The 16,126-nt window shown below is 44.1% G+C and overlaps 1 protein-coding gene across 3 annotated transcripts in view; it reads right to left on the bottom strand.

The window, feature by feature from the left end:
• The window catches only part of ezrb (ezrin b), a 297,539-nt gene that overhangs the window by 206,775 nt on the left and 74,638 nt on the right, over positions 1 to 16,126 (bottom strand). For all 3 annotated transcript variants that reach the window (XM_078229989.1, XM_078229987.1, XM_078229988.1), the window contains exon 3: positions 15,757 to 15,840. In XM_078229989.1, the coding sequence (XP_078086115.1) occupies positions 15,757 to 15,840 (84 nt within the window). The remainder of the gene's footprint in view (positions 1 to 15,756; positions 15,841 to 16,126) is intronic.

Raw genomic sequence — 16,126 nt, 5'->3', positions numbered from 1 at the left:
AGAATTTTAGATGCTATCATTGTTGTAACCATCAGCCACCTAAACGCCCTAATTCCCAGTCAATGCGATCTGCCTATGGGTAAGTCAGGCATATCCAGAATGTAGGAGTAGGAAACAGTAACGCTCCAGGTTGTGTTAAAGCTCCAGGTCACAGCCAGACACTAGGTTGAGGTTGTTGTGGTAGATCTAAAATTAGTTCAGGAGTCTGGAAATCCTCAAATGCATACATGATAGATGCAGAAGCAGGAATTGAAGTTATTCAACAGGAAGATCAAGAGTTGTGCCCAGTCAAACAGCAAGTAAAATAGCACATGCAAATGAAATGAGGCAAGATATATTTCCAGCATCCAAAGTAGAAACGAAAGTCAGTTTCACATATTCCTTTCATGGTTTATACAGTTGCAGACACATCAGCTATCTTGAAGAGTCCAAGGAGTCCCCAAGTCATATTCCCCATCACAAACTAGTATGAAACCGACTGGTTATTCCAGCGTTAGGTGAAGTTACTATTCGAGTGGAATGTGATGATGCATCCCACTTGCCCTTAGTAGTAGTAGGAGGGAACAAAGTCTCCCTGATGGAAAGAAACTGATTTAAAATCTTGTGGTTAAACTGGGTCAAGTTATTTCCAGTCAGGAATCAGCAATAACAAGTCCGACATTGAGAAAGTGCTAAGAGAGCACAAAGTTGTCTTTCAGCAAGGAGAGCCAATTGATAAAATCAGCTGAAGTCAAGATAAGGGACAATGTACAGCAAACACTTTGGAAGGCTAGGCCAGTATCTTATACACAGTTACAAGGAGCAAAGTGCTGGTCAGATTAGGAAAGATGTGGAGATGCCGGTGTTGGACTGGGGTAAACACAGTAAGAAGTCTCACAACACCAGGTTAAGGTCCAACAGGTTTATTTGGTAGCACAAGCCACTAGCTTTCAGAGCGTTGCTCCTTCATCAGGTAAGTGGGAGTTCTGTTCACAAACAGGGCATATAAAGACACAAACTCAATTTACAAAATAATGGTTGGAATGAGAGTCTTTACAGGTAATCAAGTCTTAAAGGTACAGACAATGTGAGTGGAGAGAGGGTTAAGCACAGGTTAGAGATGTGTATTGTCTCCAGCCAGGGCAGTTAGTGAGATTTTGCAAGCCCAGGCAAGTCGTGGGGGTTACAAATAGTGTGACATGAACCCAAGATCCCGGTTTAGGCCGTCCTCATGTATGCGGAACGTGGCTATCAGCCTCTGCTCAGCGACTCTGCATTGTCGTGTGTCATGAAGGCCGCCTTGGAGAACGCTTACCCGAAGATCAGAGGCCGAATGCCCGTGACCGCTGAAGTGTTCCCCAACAGGAAGAGAACACTCTTGCCTGGTGATTGTTGAGCGGTGTTCATTCATCCATTGTCATAGCGTCTGCATGGTCTCCCCAATGTACCATGCCTCAGGACATCCTTTCCTGCAGCGTATCAGGTAGACAATGTTGGCCGAGTTGCAAATGTATGTACTGTGTATCTGATGGATGGTGTTATTACGTGAGATGGTGGCATCCGTGTCGATGATCCGGCACGTCTTGCAGAAGTTGCTGTGGCAGGGTTGCGTGGTGTTGTGGTCACTGTTCTCCTGAAGGCTGGGTAGTTTGCTACGGACAATGGTCTGTTTGAGGTTGTGCGGTTGTCTGAAGGCAAGAAGTGGGGGTGTGGGGATGGCCTTGGCGAGATGTTCGTCTTCATCATTGACATGTTGAAGGCTCCGGAGAAGATGTCGTAGCTTCTCCGCTCCGGGGAAGTACTGGACAACGAAGGGTACTCTGTCCGTCGTGTCCCGTGTTTGCCTTCTGAGGAGGTCGGTGCGGTTTTTCGCTGTGGTGCATCGGAACTGTCGATCGATGAGTCGAGCACCATATCCTGTTCTTATGAGGGCATCTTTCAGCGTCTGGAGGTGTCTGTTGCGATCCTCCTCATCTGAGGAGATCCGAAAGCTTGTGGCGCGTTGCCAAGGCCATCCCCTCACCCCCACTTCTTGGGAGCAGTGCTCCAAAAGCTAATGGCTTGTGCTACCAAATAAACTTGTTGGACTTTAACCTGGTGTTGAGAGACTTCTTACTGTAGATTAGGAAAAACAGGGACCATTAAAAAGTAGTGGCAGTTCAAAAAGCAAATGGGTTTTGTGGAGATTATAAGCAAACAGTAAATAAAGTGATGATCAAGAATGATACGTAGCACTGCTTACTAGTGAAGATTTGTCTTATGTAGCCAAGTGGAAGGCGTTTCGTAAATTTGTAAAATTCATATCTATAATTGGAATTAACTGACAAGAACAAGGAATTGCTTGCCACATACACACACACAAAGGGCTGTAATAATATGAAAGGTTACCATTCAGGGTATTCACAATGTTTTACAACATCATGGATCATGTAGTAAGTGAACAAAAATGTGCTGGGACCAAAAAGAGAAAACGCTGGAAAATCTCAGCAGGTCTGGCAGCATCTGTAAGTTTCTGGGCGGCGCGGTAGCACAGTGGTTAGCACTGCTGCTTCACAGCTCCAGGGACCTGGGTTCGATTCCCGGCTTGGGTCACTGTCTGTGTGGAGTTTGCACATTCTCCTCGTGTCTGCGTGGGTTTCCTCCGGGTGCTCCGGTTTCCTCCCACAGTCCAAAGATGTGCGGGTTAGGTTGATTGGCCGTGCTAAAATTGCCCCTTAGTGTCTTGAGATGCGTAGGTTAGAGGGATTAGCGGGTAAATGTGTAGGAATATGGGGGTAGGGCCTGGGTGGGATTGTGGTCGGTGTAGACTTGATGGGCCGAATGGCCTCTTTCTACACTGTAGGGTTTCTATGAAATGATCGCTTCTATGAAACCACTTACCTTGACATCAATAGTGGGGAAGATGCTAAAGTCTATAAGATTAGATGTGATGACAGAAGATTTGGAAAGTATTATTGTGATTGGACAAAGCCAGCATGGGTTTATGAAAGGCAAATCATACTTAATACTGGAGTTTTTTGAGGATACTGCTAGAATAGATAAGGGAGAACCAGTGTTCTCCCAGACAAAAGTGTTCAGAGGGGCAATTTTTTCACACAGAGGGTGGTGAGTGTCTGGAACAAGCTGCCAGAGGTAGTAGAGGCGGGTACAATTATGTCTTTTAAAATGTATTTAGACAGTTACATATGTAAGATGGGTATAGAGGGATATGGGCCAAATGCGGGAAATTGGGACTAGTTTCAGGGTTTAAAAAAAGGGCAGCATGGACAAGTTGGGCTGAAGGGCCTGTTTCCATGCTGTAAACCTCGATGCCTATGACTCAGTGGAGCTGCTGCACTTGGACTTTGAGAAGGCTTTGATAAGGTCCCTTGTAAGAGGTTAGTGGGCAAAATTAAAACACATGGGATAGGGGAATACATTGTCAAGGATCGAGAATTGGTTGAGAGACAGCAAATAGAGAGTGGGAATAAATGGGTCTTTTTCCGAGTAGCAGGCAGTGATTAGTGGGGTACTGCAGGGATCTGTGCTAGGACCCCAGATATATATATATATAAAATATATATATATAAATAATATAATATATATAAATGACCTAGATGAGGGAAACAAATGTAACATTTCCAAGTTTGCTGATAACACATAACTGGGCAGAATTGTGAGTTATGAGGAGGTTGCAAGGAGGCCTCAAGATGATTTAGATAAGCCGAGTGAGTGGATAAACACATGGCAGATGCAGTACAACATGACTAAATTACTTTGTTTTTCACACTGAAGTGTAAGAGTATTATTTAAATGGTGATACATTGGGAAGTGTGGATGTAAAAAGGGATCTGGGTGTCTTTGTACACCAGTCAATGAAAGTAGAGGCTGGTGCAGCAAGTAATTAGGAAAACAAAGTGGTATGTTGGCCTTCATTGCAAGCAGATTTGAGTTCAGAAGTAGGGATATCTTACTGCAGTTATACAAGGCCTTGGCAAGACCACACCTGGAATATTGCATGCAATTTTGGTCTCCCTACCGAAGAAAGAATATACATTCCATAGAAGGTGTGCAGTGGAGGTTCACTAGGCTGATCGTTGGCGGGACTGTCCAATGGGAAGAGACTGGTTTGACTGGGCTTGTATTCACTGGAATTTAGATGGATTACAGGAGATCTGATTGAAACATATAAAAATCTAACAGGGCTGGATAGACTAGATGCAGGGAGGATGTTTTCCCTGGTTGATGAATCTAGGAACAAGGGGCACAGTCTCAGGATATAGAGCAGACCATTTAGGACTGAGATGAGGAAAATGTCTTCATTCAAAGGGTATTGAACATATAGAATTCTCTGCCACAGAAGGTTGTGGAGGCCAAGTAACTGAATGTGTTCAGTAAAGAGATAGATCATTTTTAGATTTTAATGGCATCAAGTGGTGTGGAGAGAAAGCATCAAGATAGAGGATCATCCATGATCATATTGACTGGGGCAGCAGGCTCAAAGAGCTGAATGGTCTTCTCGTGCTCCCAGTTTCTATGTTTTTATCCCCAACTTTGTATCAACTGCTCAAAGGTGAGTGCGATCTGCTGAATATCAGAATGCACTTGAAGTGGAAAAAGTACCAACTAGAATGTAGAACAACAGGAACAGGCCCTTCAGCCCACAATGTTGTGCCGAACATGATGCCAAATTAAACTAATCCCTTCTGCTTGCTCTTGGTCCATATCCCTCCACTCCTTGCATATTCCTGTGCTTATCTAAAAGCCACTTAAATACCCCTATCATATCTGCCAGCACCACCACCCTGGTAGTATGTTCTCAACACCTATCACTGTGCAAAAAACTTGCCCCTCACATCTCCTTTGAACTTCGCCCCCCCTGCTCACCTTAAGTGCATGCCCCCTGGATTAGACATTTTAACTCTGGGAAAACAATTCTGACTGTCAACCCTATCTATGCCTCTCATAATTTTATAGACTTCTATAGGTTTCCCCTCAGCCTGCACCACTCCAGAGAAAAGAACTTTGGTTTGTCCAGCCTCTCCTTACTGCTCATACCCTCTAATCGTGGCAGTATCCTGGTAAACCTCTTCTGCACCCTCTCCATAGCCTCCACATCCTTCCTATAATGACCAATAAAGGCAAGCATGCCATACACGTTCTTTGCCACCTGATCTACTTGTGTGGCCACTTTCAGGGAGCTATGGACTTCAAAGGACAAAGAACAGTACAGCACAGGAACAGGCCCTTTGGCCCTCCAAGCTGCACCAATCATGATGCCTGCCTAAACTAAAATCGTATGCGCTTACGCAGTCTGTATAGCGTCATAGAGGTTTACAGCATCGAAAAAGGCCCTCCGGCCCAACTTGAAATCCTTCCATTCCCACCCTATTCATGTATTTGTCTAGATGCCCCTTAAATGCCGCTATCATACCTGCTCCCATCACCTCCCCGGGCAGCGCGTTCCAGGCATTCACCACCCTCTGTGTAAAAAGAAAATTGCCTCGCACATCTCCTCAAAACTCTTCCCCACGCACCTTAAACCTATGTCCTCTAGTATTTGACTTTTCTACTCTAGGAAAGAGCATCTGACTACCCCAAGATCCCTTTGTACATCAATGCTTGTAGAGGATAAAATGGAATAGAATGGAATACAGTCCTGCCATGAACTGCATACTCACACTTAACATTTGACCTCCCCAAATGCAGCCCCTCACACTTGCCAGGATCAAACTCTATCTGCCATTTCTACAACTGATCTATATCCCACTATATCCTTTGACAACCTTCTACCCTATCCACAATTCCACCTTTCTGTTATCCATAAACTTACCAACCCTCCATCTACGTTTTCATCCATGTCATTTATATACATCACAAATAGCAGAGTACTGATCCCAATGGAACACCACTAGTCACGGACCTCCAGCCAGAAAAATACCCTTCCACCACTACTCTCTGATCTCTATGGACAAGCCAATTCTGAATCCAAGCAACCAAGTCACCTTGGATCCCATGCATCTTAATCTTCTGGATGAACCTACCAGTTCTGGTCCCCACATTACAGGAAGGATGTGGAGGCTTTGGAGAGGGTGCAGAGGAGGTTTACCAGGATGTTGCCTGGTATGGAGGGGAGATCCTATGAGGAGAGGCTGAGGGATTTGGGATTGTTTTCGCTGGAAAGGCGGCGGCTAAGAGGGGATCTTATTGAAACATATAAGATGATTAGAGGTTTAGATAGGGTGGATAGTGATAGCCTTTTTCCTCTGATGGAGAAATCCAGCACGAGGGGGCATGGCTTTAAATTGAGGGGGGGTAGTTATAGAACCGATGTCAGGGGTAGGTTCTTTACCCAGAGGGTGGTGAGGGATTGGAATGCCCTGCCAGCATCAGTTGTAAATGCGCCTAGTTTGGGGGCGTTTAAGAGATCCGTAGATAGGTTCATGGACGAAAAGAAATTGGTTTAGGTTGGAGGGTCACAGTTTTTTTTTAACTGGTCGGTGCAACATCGTGGGCCGAAGGGCCTGTTCTGCGCTGTAATGTTCTATGTTCTATGTTCTATGTTCTATGAGGGACCTTGTCAAAAGCCTTACCAAAATCCACCAATGTGGTTTTGACCCACTATGACCCCAAGAAAAGATTTTCATTGTGCGATGCCTAATCACAGGGGTTGGATGTGACATAATGTCCCCTGGAAGATGGTTTATGTAGCAAATGCTTCATGCACTTTAGCAAAATCAGATCAAATTGAGAAAAAGGAATTAGCGAGCATATATGGTTTAACTAAGTTCCACAAATACTTGTATGGTAGGAGGTAAACTTTGTTAATTGACCATTTTATGATCATATTTTGTTAAAAGGAAGCACCACCATCCAAATGGCACACAACCTCAAGGTGGATGTTGACTCTGATGGCCCACAAATACAATATTAAATATAAGCCAGCAGATCATGTTAACAAAGACGTTCTTTTGAGATTTCTTGAAGACTTCTTCATTTCTAGCCACTGAATTACCTGTGAAGTATTTTACAAACAAAAGAGTGCCAGTGTCTGCCAGAAAAATTAGTGAAAAACTGGAAGGATGTGGTGCTCAGTAAGGTGCTCAATTATGATATCAATAGCTGGTCCGAGTATGACAATAAGGTTTGCAGGGGTACTTCAGCATGGAAATGAACTGAACATAGATCACGACTATCTCACATTGGGCTCAAGAGTTATAATTTCAGCACGATTTAGAGAGATTGTTAGAGAACTTTATCAAGAGCGCACAGGGATAATCTGTATAAAAACTGTAGGAAGATGCTATTTTAAAGTGTTGTCATAAAATTTGAAGTATGTCTCAGAATCCAAAATTTCCATAGTCAAACACAAGAATCGTGGAAATGACTACATGATTACTTTGAAGTTGAAGGGAAAAAGTACCCTGTTTCGGTTGATAGCTTAAAGTACGTTGATAAATGATATCAAATGTCTGAAGTTTTTAGAAACATAGAAAATGAAACAGAAATAAGCCATTTGGCCCTTCAAGACTGCTCCACCATTCACTTTGATCGTGGTTGATCATCAAATTCAATATCCTCATCCCATCTTCCCCCCATATCCTTTGATTCCTTTAGCCCCAAGAGCTATATCTAATTTCTTTTTGAAATCACACAATGTTTTGGCCTCAACCATTTTCTGTGGTAGTGAATTCCACACATTCACCACCTCAGTCCTAAAAGGTTTGCCCCTTACCCTCAAACTATGACCCCTAATTCTGGTTTCCACCACCATTGGCAACATTGTTTCTGAATCTACCTTGTCTAATCCTGCTAGAATTTTATAAGTTTCTATGAGATCCCCTCTCACTTTCCTAAACACCACTGAAAATAATCCTAATCGATTTAGTCTCCCCTCATCTCACAGACCTGCCATCATAGGAATCAGCCTGGTAGCTGGAAAGGCCCTTCACCCCATCGAGTCTGTACTGCCAATAACTACTACTAAATGGGGTGGGTTACTTGAAATGTATCCAGGGGAATATTTCTGTATCAGTATGTAGAAGGCCCAACAAGGAATGGAGCAGTGTGGTTCTTGGGAAGACAAGTGTTCAATGTGGCAGTGGGGCAGCATCTTTGTGATAGTGACCAAAATAAGTTTTGGTTCAAGTTTGCTCTGGACAAAGGAAAAGGATAGCCTGCAAAAGATGGCTTTTGAATGGGGGAAGGCAAATTTTATTAAATAAGGCAGGATCTGGCCAAAGTTGATTGTGAACAGCTCCTTGTGGGAAAGTCTACAGTAGAGCAAGTGGGGGGGCATTCAAAAAGGAAAAGAGGAGAGTACAGGCCAGGAAGCCCGGATGCCCAGAATAATTCAGGAATAATAAGGAAGAGGAGAGAGGCTTTTAGCAAGTCCAAATGGAGCAATTCAGCTGCGGCCCCAGAGGAATATAGGAAGTGCAAGAGGGAACTTAAGAAAACAATTAGAAGAGCAAAAAGAGGGCATGCAAAAGGTCTTGCAAACAAGATTAGGGAGAATCCCAAGATATTCTATAAATACATTAAGGGGAAGAGGTTAACCAGGGAAAGGTAGGATCTATAAGAGACCAAGAGGGCAATCTGTGTGAAACTGCAGGACATTGAAAGGGTGTTAAATGAATGCTTTAGTGAATGGAGAAGAAGAATGACTACAAAAATTATTTAATAACAATAATGGTAATATAGGCTTTAAAGAGAGATTCTGACAGAGTTAAACATGCTAGGATTTTCAGTCAACTTATAATTAAAAACAGATGCAGGTTATAAAGTTGCTGCAAGCTGTGGTCTGCCCTGTGACCTGAAACTTCCTGTGTTGACCAAATAAGGGAAGCATTTACTTTGAGTTAGACCTGATGGCACCAGATAGGAGAGAACAAAGAACAAAGAAAATTACAGCACAGGTACAGGCCTTTCGGCCCTCCACGCCTGCACCAACCATGCTGCCCAACTGAAGTAAAATCCCCTACGCTTCGTGGGACCACATCCCTCTATTCCCATCCTATTCATGTATTTGTCAAGGTGCCCCTTAAAAGTCACTAGCGTATCTGCTTCCACTACCTCCCCCACCTCCCCCGGCAGCAATTTCCAGGCACCCACACCACCCTCTGTGCAAAACACTTGCCTCGTACATCTCCTTAAAACCTATGCCCCCTAGTAAATGACTCTTTCATAGAATCATAGAAACCCTAGAGCACAGAAAGAGGCCATTCGGCCCATCGAGTCTGCCCCAACCACAATCCCACCCAGGCCCTACTCCCATACCCCTACATATTTTACCCACTAATCCCTCTAACCTATGCATCTCAGGACACTAAGGGCAATTTTAGCATGGCCAATCAACCTAACCCGCACATCTTTGGACTGTGGGAGGAAACCGGAGCACCCGGAGGAAACCCACACAGACACGAGGAGAATGTGCAAACTCCACACAGACAGTGACCCAAGCCAGGAATCGAACCCAGGTCCCTGGAGCTGTGAAGCAGCAGTGCTAACCACTGTGTCACCGTGCCGCCCTTTCATCCTGGGAAAATGTTTCTGACTATCCACTCTGTCCATGCCCTTCATAATCTTGCAGACTTCCATCAGGTCGCCCCTCAACCTCCATGTTCCAGCGAGAACAAACCAAGTTTCTCCAAACTCTCCTCATAGCTAATGCCCTCCATACCAGGCAACATCCTGGTCAATCTTTTCTGTACCCTCTCCAAAGCCTCCACATCCTTCTAGTAGTGTGGCGATCAGAATTGAAGACTATATTCCAAGTGCGGCCTAAATAAGGTTCTATAAAGCTGCAACATGACTTGCCAATTTTTAAACTCAGTGCCCCAGCTGATGAAGGCAAGCATGCCGTTTGCCTTCTTGACTAGCTTCTCCACCTGCGTTGCCACTTTCAGCACCTGTACACCTGTACACCCAGATCCCTCTGCCTATCAACACTCTTAAGGGTTCTGCCATTTACTGTATATTTCCTCTCTGTATTAGGCCTTCCAAAATGCATCATCTCACATTTGTCCAGATTAAACTCCATCTGCCATCTCTCCACCCAAGTCTCCAACCGATCTATATCCTACTGTATCCTCTGATGGTCCTCACCACTATCCGCAAATCCACCAACCTTTGTGTCGCCTGCAAACTTACTAATCAAACCAGTTACATTGTCCTCCAAATCATTTATATATATTACAAACAGCCAAGGTCCCAGCACTGATCCCTGAGGAACGCCACTTGTCACAGCCCTCCATTCAGATACGCACCCTTCCACTGCTACCCTCTGTCTTCTATGAGAGAGCCAGTTCCGTATCCACCTTGCCAGCTCACCTTTGATCTCGTGCAACTTCACCTTCTGTACCAGTCTGCCATGAGGGACCTTGTCAAAGGCCTTACTGACAGCATCCACTGCCCTACCCTCATCAATCATCTTCATCACTTCCTTGAAAAACTCAATCAACTTAGCGAGACGTGACCTTCTCTTCACAAAACCATGGTGTCTCTCGCTAATACGCCCACTTATTTCCAAGTGAGAGTAAATCCTGTCTCAAAGAAGCCTCTCCAATAATTTCCCTACCACTGATGTAAGACTCACCGGCCTGTAATTACCTGGATTATTCTTGCTACCCTTCTTAAACAAAGGAACAACATTGGCTATTCTCCAATCCTCTGGGACCACCCCTGTAAGAAGTTTAACACCACCAGGTTAAAGTCCAACAGGTTTATTTGGTAGCAAAAGCCACACAAGCTTTTGGAGCCTTAAGCCCCTTCTTCACCTGAAGAAACACAGTAAGTAGTTGTTAAACTTCTTACTGTGTTTACCCCAGTCCAACACCGGTATCTCCACATCATGACCTCCCCTGTAGCCAGTCAGGATACAAAGATTTCTCTCAAGGCCCCAGCAATTTCCTCCTTTGCCTCTCTCAGTAGTCTGGGGTATATCCCATCAGGTCCTGGGGATTTGTCTACCTTAATGTTTTTCAAGAACCCCAATAACTCCTCCTTTTTGATCTCAACATGTCTCAACACACCCTTTCCCAGATTCATCATCCACCAAGTCCTTCTCTTTGCTGAATACTGAGGCAAATACTCATTTAATACCTTACCCATTTCCTCTGGCTCCATGCATAGATTCCCTCCCCTGTCCTTGAGTGGGCCAACCCTCTCCCTGGCTACCCTCTTGCTCTTTATATATGTATACAAAATCTTGGGATTTTCCTTAATCCTGCTGGCCAATGACTTTTCGTGACCCCTTTTTGCCCTCCTTAGTCCTTGTTTAAGTTTCTTTCTACTTTCCTTGTTTTCCACACTTGCTACGTGTGTTCCCAGCCTCCTAACCTTGACAAATGCTTCCTTTTTCTTTTTGACTAGGTTCATATCTCTCATCATCCAAGGTTCCCAAAACTTGCCAGTCTTATCTTTCATCCTTACAGGAACGTGCCGTTCCTGAATCCCTGTCAACTTACATTTGAAAGCCTCCTACATGCCAGATGTTGATTTGCCCTCAAAAAATCTGCCCCCAATCTACATTCTTCAGCTCCTGCCTAATATTGTTGTAATTGGCCTTCCCCCAATTTAGCACCTTAACTTGAGGACTATACTTATCTTCATCCATGAGTACCTTAAAGCTTACTGAACTGTGGTCACGGTTCCCAAACTGCTGCCCTACTGAAACGTCGACCACCTGGCCTTCTTGACCACCTTCTTGAGAGGAGGCAATGTGACCTACATGATATTTGAACTAAACATCACAGAGTTGTTTGTGAGTAATTCCATTGGCCTGGTAGAGGAATGTGGTCGGTTTCTGGTTACACCATTGGCTGGATGTCACAGACCTTCTGGAAGGTTAGGATATTTTTGGGGATAAAGGCACATGTGAAGTTCTTTGTGTCCAAGGACAACTCTAGAGATCAACCTTCGCAAGAGTGCCCTGAGGAACATCTTCAGAGGAAAAACCATGAGGACAGATTCTACATAGTGAACAGACCTGGCAGTTTCATTCTAAACTGGGTAGCATCTATTTTCAGTTCAAGAATGAGTGTTAAAGTTCAAAGTTCAGTAAAACAAAGAGTTAAAGTGTTGCAACTGTTATAAGTTTGAGTTTGATACCTAAAGTGTTAAATAAAGAAATTATGTTTAAGTATTTAAAGTCGACTTAGTGTCTTTATTTGCTATTAGAGGTTAAAATACATGTTTGTACAACACCTTTCATCTTCACTCAGAAAATGGAGGATATAGGGTACAGAATTCAGGAGAAAGGGACTGTGAGGACTTTGAATAGTTTGATAGAAGAAGTGAGGAGGTATTGGAGGCTTTAAGGAGAGACTAGATTGGATTGTTTTTCTTAGCTACGAGCAGAGAAGGCTGAAGGGGGACAGGATTGAGGTGTACAAGATTATGATGATATGCCAGGTTGAATAAGCAGCAGCTGTTCCCCGTGGTTGAGGGATCAATCATAACGGGGCATAGTTTTAGGGTGAGGGATAGGAGATTCAAAGGGGAAATCAGTGTGGTAAGAATCTGGAATGCACTGCCTGGGAAGATAGCGCAGGCTGGAAACATTACAACCATTAAAAGTATTTGGATCAACACTTGAAATATCATAACATTCAAGGATATGGGACAAGCGCTGGAAAATGGGATTAGTGTGACTTTAGTGGTAGTTACTGTCGGTGCAGACTCGATGGGCCGTTTCTGCGCTGTATGACACTATGACTATGAGAGAAGATGATGGCAATCCCCCTTGTGGTGGAGCCCTTACAGGGAGCGGGATGCAAGGAGCTGTGGTCGAGGTAGCTGCATGAATCCTCCTCCCTCCTCAATGTTCTAGGCTCCAACTATTTCTTTCAGGTTAAGCAGGGTTTCACTTGCACTTCAATTTGGTTATTTATTTGCTGCTCCCAATGAGCGCGAGCTGAGGCTCCCCAATGCTGCTCCTCTACATTGGGGAAACTAAAAGCGGACTGGGTTACTTCTTTATGGAATACTTTCACTTAGTCTACAAGCATGACCCCAAACTTCCTGTTGTATGCCATTTTAACTCAGCATCTTGCTCTCATATCACATGGGTGGTACAGTGATTAGCACTGCTGCCTCACTGTGCCAGGGACCCAGTTCGATTCGAGCCCTGGGTGACTCTTTGAGGAGTTTGCACGTTCTCCCACCTCGGCGGGATGTTTTTTCAGAGAGTCGATGCAGATTCCATGGGCCAAATGGTCTCCTTCTGCACTGTAGGGATTCTATGGGATGCTATGGAATGTCCATCCTTGACCTTCTGCAGTGTTGTAGAGATGCCGGCGTTGGAGTGGGGTAAGCACAGTAAGAAGTCTCACAACACCAGGTTAAAGTCCAACAGGTTTATTTGGTAGCACAAGCTTTCGGAGTGTCGCTTCTTGTCGGAGGGACACTCCGAAAGCTTGTGCTATCAAATGCTGTTGGATTTTAACCTGATGTTGTGAGACTTCTTACTTCTGCAATGTTCCAGTGGGGCCTGGTTGAAGCTGGAGACCATGATGTGGAGATGCCGGCGTTGGACTGGGGTGAACACAGTAAGAGTTTTAACAACACCAGGTTAAAGTCCAACAGGTTTATTTGGTAGCAAATCTGAGCGCTGCTCCTTTGTCAGATGGAGTGGAAATGTGCTCTCAAACAGGGCACAGAGACACAAAAATCAAGTTACAGAATACTGATTCAAATGCGAATCCCTACAGCCAGCCAGATCGTAAAGATACCGACAATGTGGGTGGAGGGAGCATTAAGCACAGGTTAAAGAGATGTGTATTGTCTCCAGACATCCGTTGTCGTAGCGTCTGAATGAATAGCGGATGAATGAACACCACTCGACAATCACCAGGCAAGACTGTTCTCTTCCTGTGGGGGAGCACTTCAGCAGTCACGGGCATTCAGCCTCTGATCTTCAGGTAAGCGTTCTCCAAGGCGGCCTTCACGACACACGACAGCGCAGAGTCGCTGAGCAGAAACTGATAGCCAAGTTCCGCACACATGAGGACGGCCTAAACCGGGATGTTGGATTTATGTCACATTATCAGTAACCCCCACAGCTTGCCCCCTGGACTTGCAAGCTGTCCTGTCTGGAGACAATACACATCTCTTTAACCTGTGCTTAATGCTCCCTCCACCCACATTGTCTGTATCTGTAAGATCTGGCTGGCTGTCGGGATTCGCATTCGAATCAGTATTCTGTAACTTGATTTTTGTGTCTCTGTGCCCTGTTTGGGAGCACATTTCCACTCCATCTGACGAAGGAGCAGCGCTCCGAAAGCTAATGGTATTTGCTACCAAATAAACCTGTTGGACTTTAACCTGGTGTTGTTAAAACTCTTACTGTGAAGCTGGAGAAGCAGCATCTCATCTTCCAGTTGGGCATGTTGCAGCCCTCAGGACTCAACACCAAGTCTGGCAACTTTAGGTTTTGTCCTCTTTGCTCTGGGATTGAGTGACTTGTAGGATGTTACAAAGGACAGTTAAGAATCAACCACATTGCTGCAGGTCTGGAACACACACAGAGCAGGTGAGGATGGCTGATTTCCCATCAGACAGAAAACTTTGGTGAACCAAATTGTTTTTCAAAGAAATGACAATTAATGGTAGCTTCATGTTCACCATTACAAAGACTCAGTTTATCAGTGGGTCCCTGGATTACCACCTCAGTGACATTACCACTGCACCACCAGCTCCCCACAGATGATTACATTTGTGGTTCTGCTTTTTAATTTAGCCTCTTACTGATTATACTCACTTAACAAAATCTCTTTCCCAGTTCTACCCAAGTTGTTCATACCTACATGGACCACAACTTAAATCTTTCCCCTCCCACTCAAAATTCTTCTCCATCCTTGGCACCAGGCAGTTAACACAGATGTTGGGACTCAGACTCTTGGCTGCAGAGAACAGTGTCTATCCCCCTAACACTTACTTCTTATTCCCCTCATTTGACTGGCTTCCAGTACCAAGGTGATATGATCGAATTCCTTGTTCTCCTTGCAATTCTTTCCATACAGGCTACAAGAACCTCAAACCTATTGGACAAGGGTGAGAGCCGAGGCTCCTCCAGTGCGACCTTGTGAATCTTCACACCTGCCTCACATGTGATCACACCCTCCTGTCCCTGACCATGGACTGAATCTGATGCATCTAATCCAAAGGCCTGCTAGTACCTTCATCCCTCAAGTATCCAAATCTTGTCTCCAGCTCAAGTTGATCAATCTACAGTCTATTACCGAATATGTGGATGCTATGAATATCAAATCCCATATGCTACAATTGCAACATATCACCAGCCTTGCCATCTTTATTATCTTTTATTTAAATGGCAACTAAAGTACTTTATTTCAAGTTTAGAAGTATCACAACAACAATTTGCTGTTATATTAGTTTAAGTAGTTAAGTTATACAGTTCATCCCAGAACTGGTTTAAAATACCTACTCAGATGTTCCTGCCTCTCTCAGACTATTTCTTGTTCTATAAAAGGACCACAATCCCTCACTACCCAATTTCTTTCCCTTGTCAAATACTGGAGTTTATTACTTGGTTGAATTTGGTCTGTGTGCTACTTATTCAACCCCTTTTCCTCTCTTTGCTCCTTCACATATGAAGTATCAGATTCTGTTGTGCAGCACATTGAATATTATGCATCAACCCAAATAATTACACTTGGGATTCATAATTTCAGTTCAGAAACTATTCTTTCCAACAGGTTTTGTTTACCATTGCAAGGCATGGTACAGATCAAGGGCATACAATATAATATAAAGAATTAAAAACTTCAGACTGACCTGGTCAAACAGCTGCTTGCCTGTAGTGCTGGGTTGGATGGCAAATTCAAGCTCCGCATCCATTGTTGTAACACGAACATTGATCTGAAACAGAGAAAATAAAGTTGAAGGGAAAAAAGTAACAGCAGACAAATAATTTTGCACCAAGTGCAAGGCTTCCATTTTGCACTTAAACTAATAGGACTTGTGTTTAATTTAACCATAAGAAACAGGAAGGATGGACCATTTAGGCCAGTGAGCCTGATTCACCATTCTTTAAGTGCAAGGCTAATCTGATTGTGGCCTTAACTTGATTTCCCTGCTTGCCCCCACACTGACTCCCTCAAGGATCAAAAATTGGCCTTGAACATATTCAATTACATAGCCTTCG

Source organism: Mustelus asterias, chromosome 15 (genome assembly GCF_964213995.1).
Source record: "Mustelus asterias chromosome 15, sMusAst1.hap1.1, whole genome shotgun sequence".
In the NCBI taxonomy this organism is placed as follows: Eukaryota; Metazoa; Chordata; class Chondrichthyes; order Carcharhiniformes; family Triakidae; genus Mustelus; species Mustelus asterias.
Note: the sequence above shows the minus strand (reverse complement) of the source record. Positions and strands in the feature narration are given on the sequence as shown.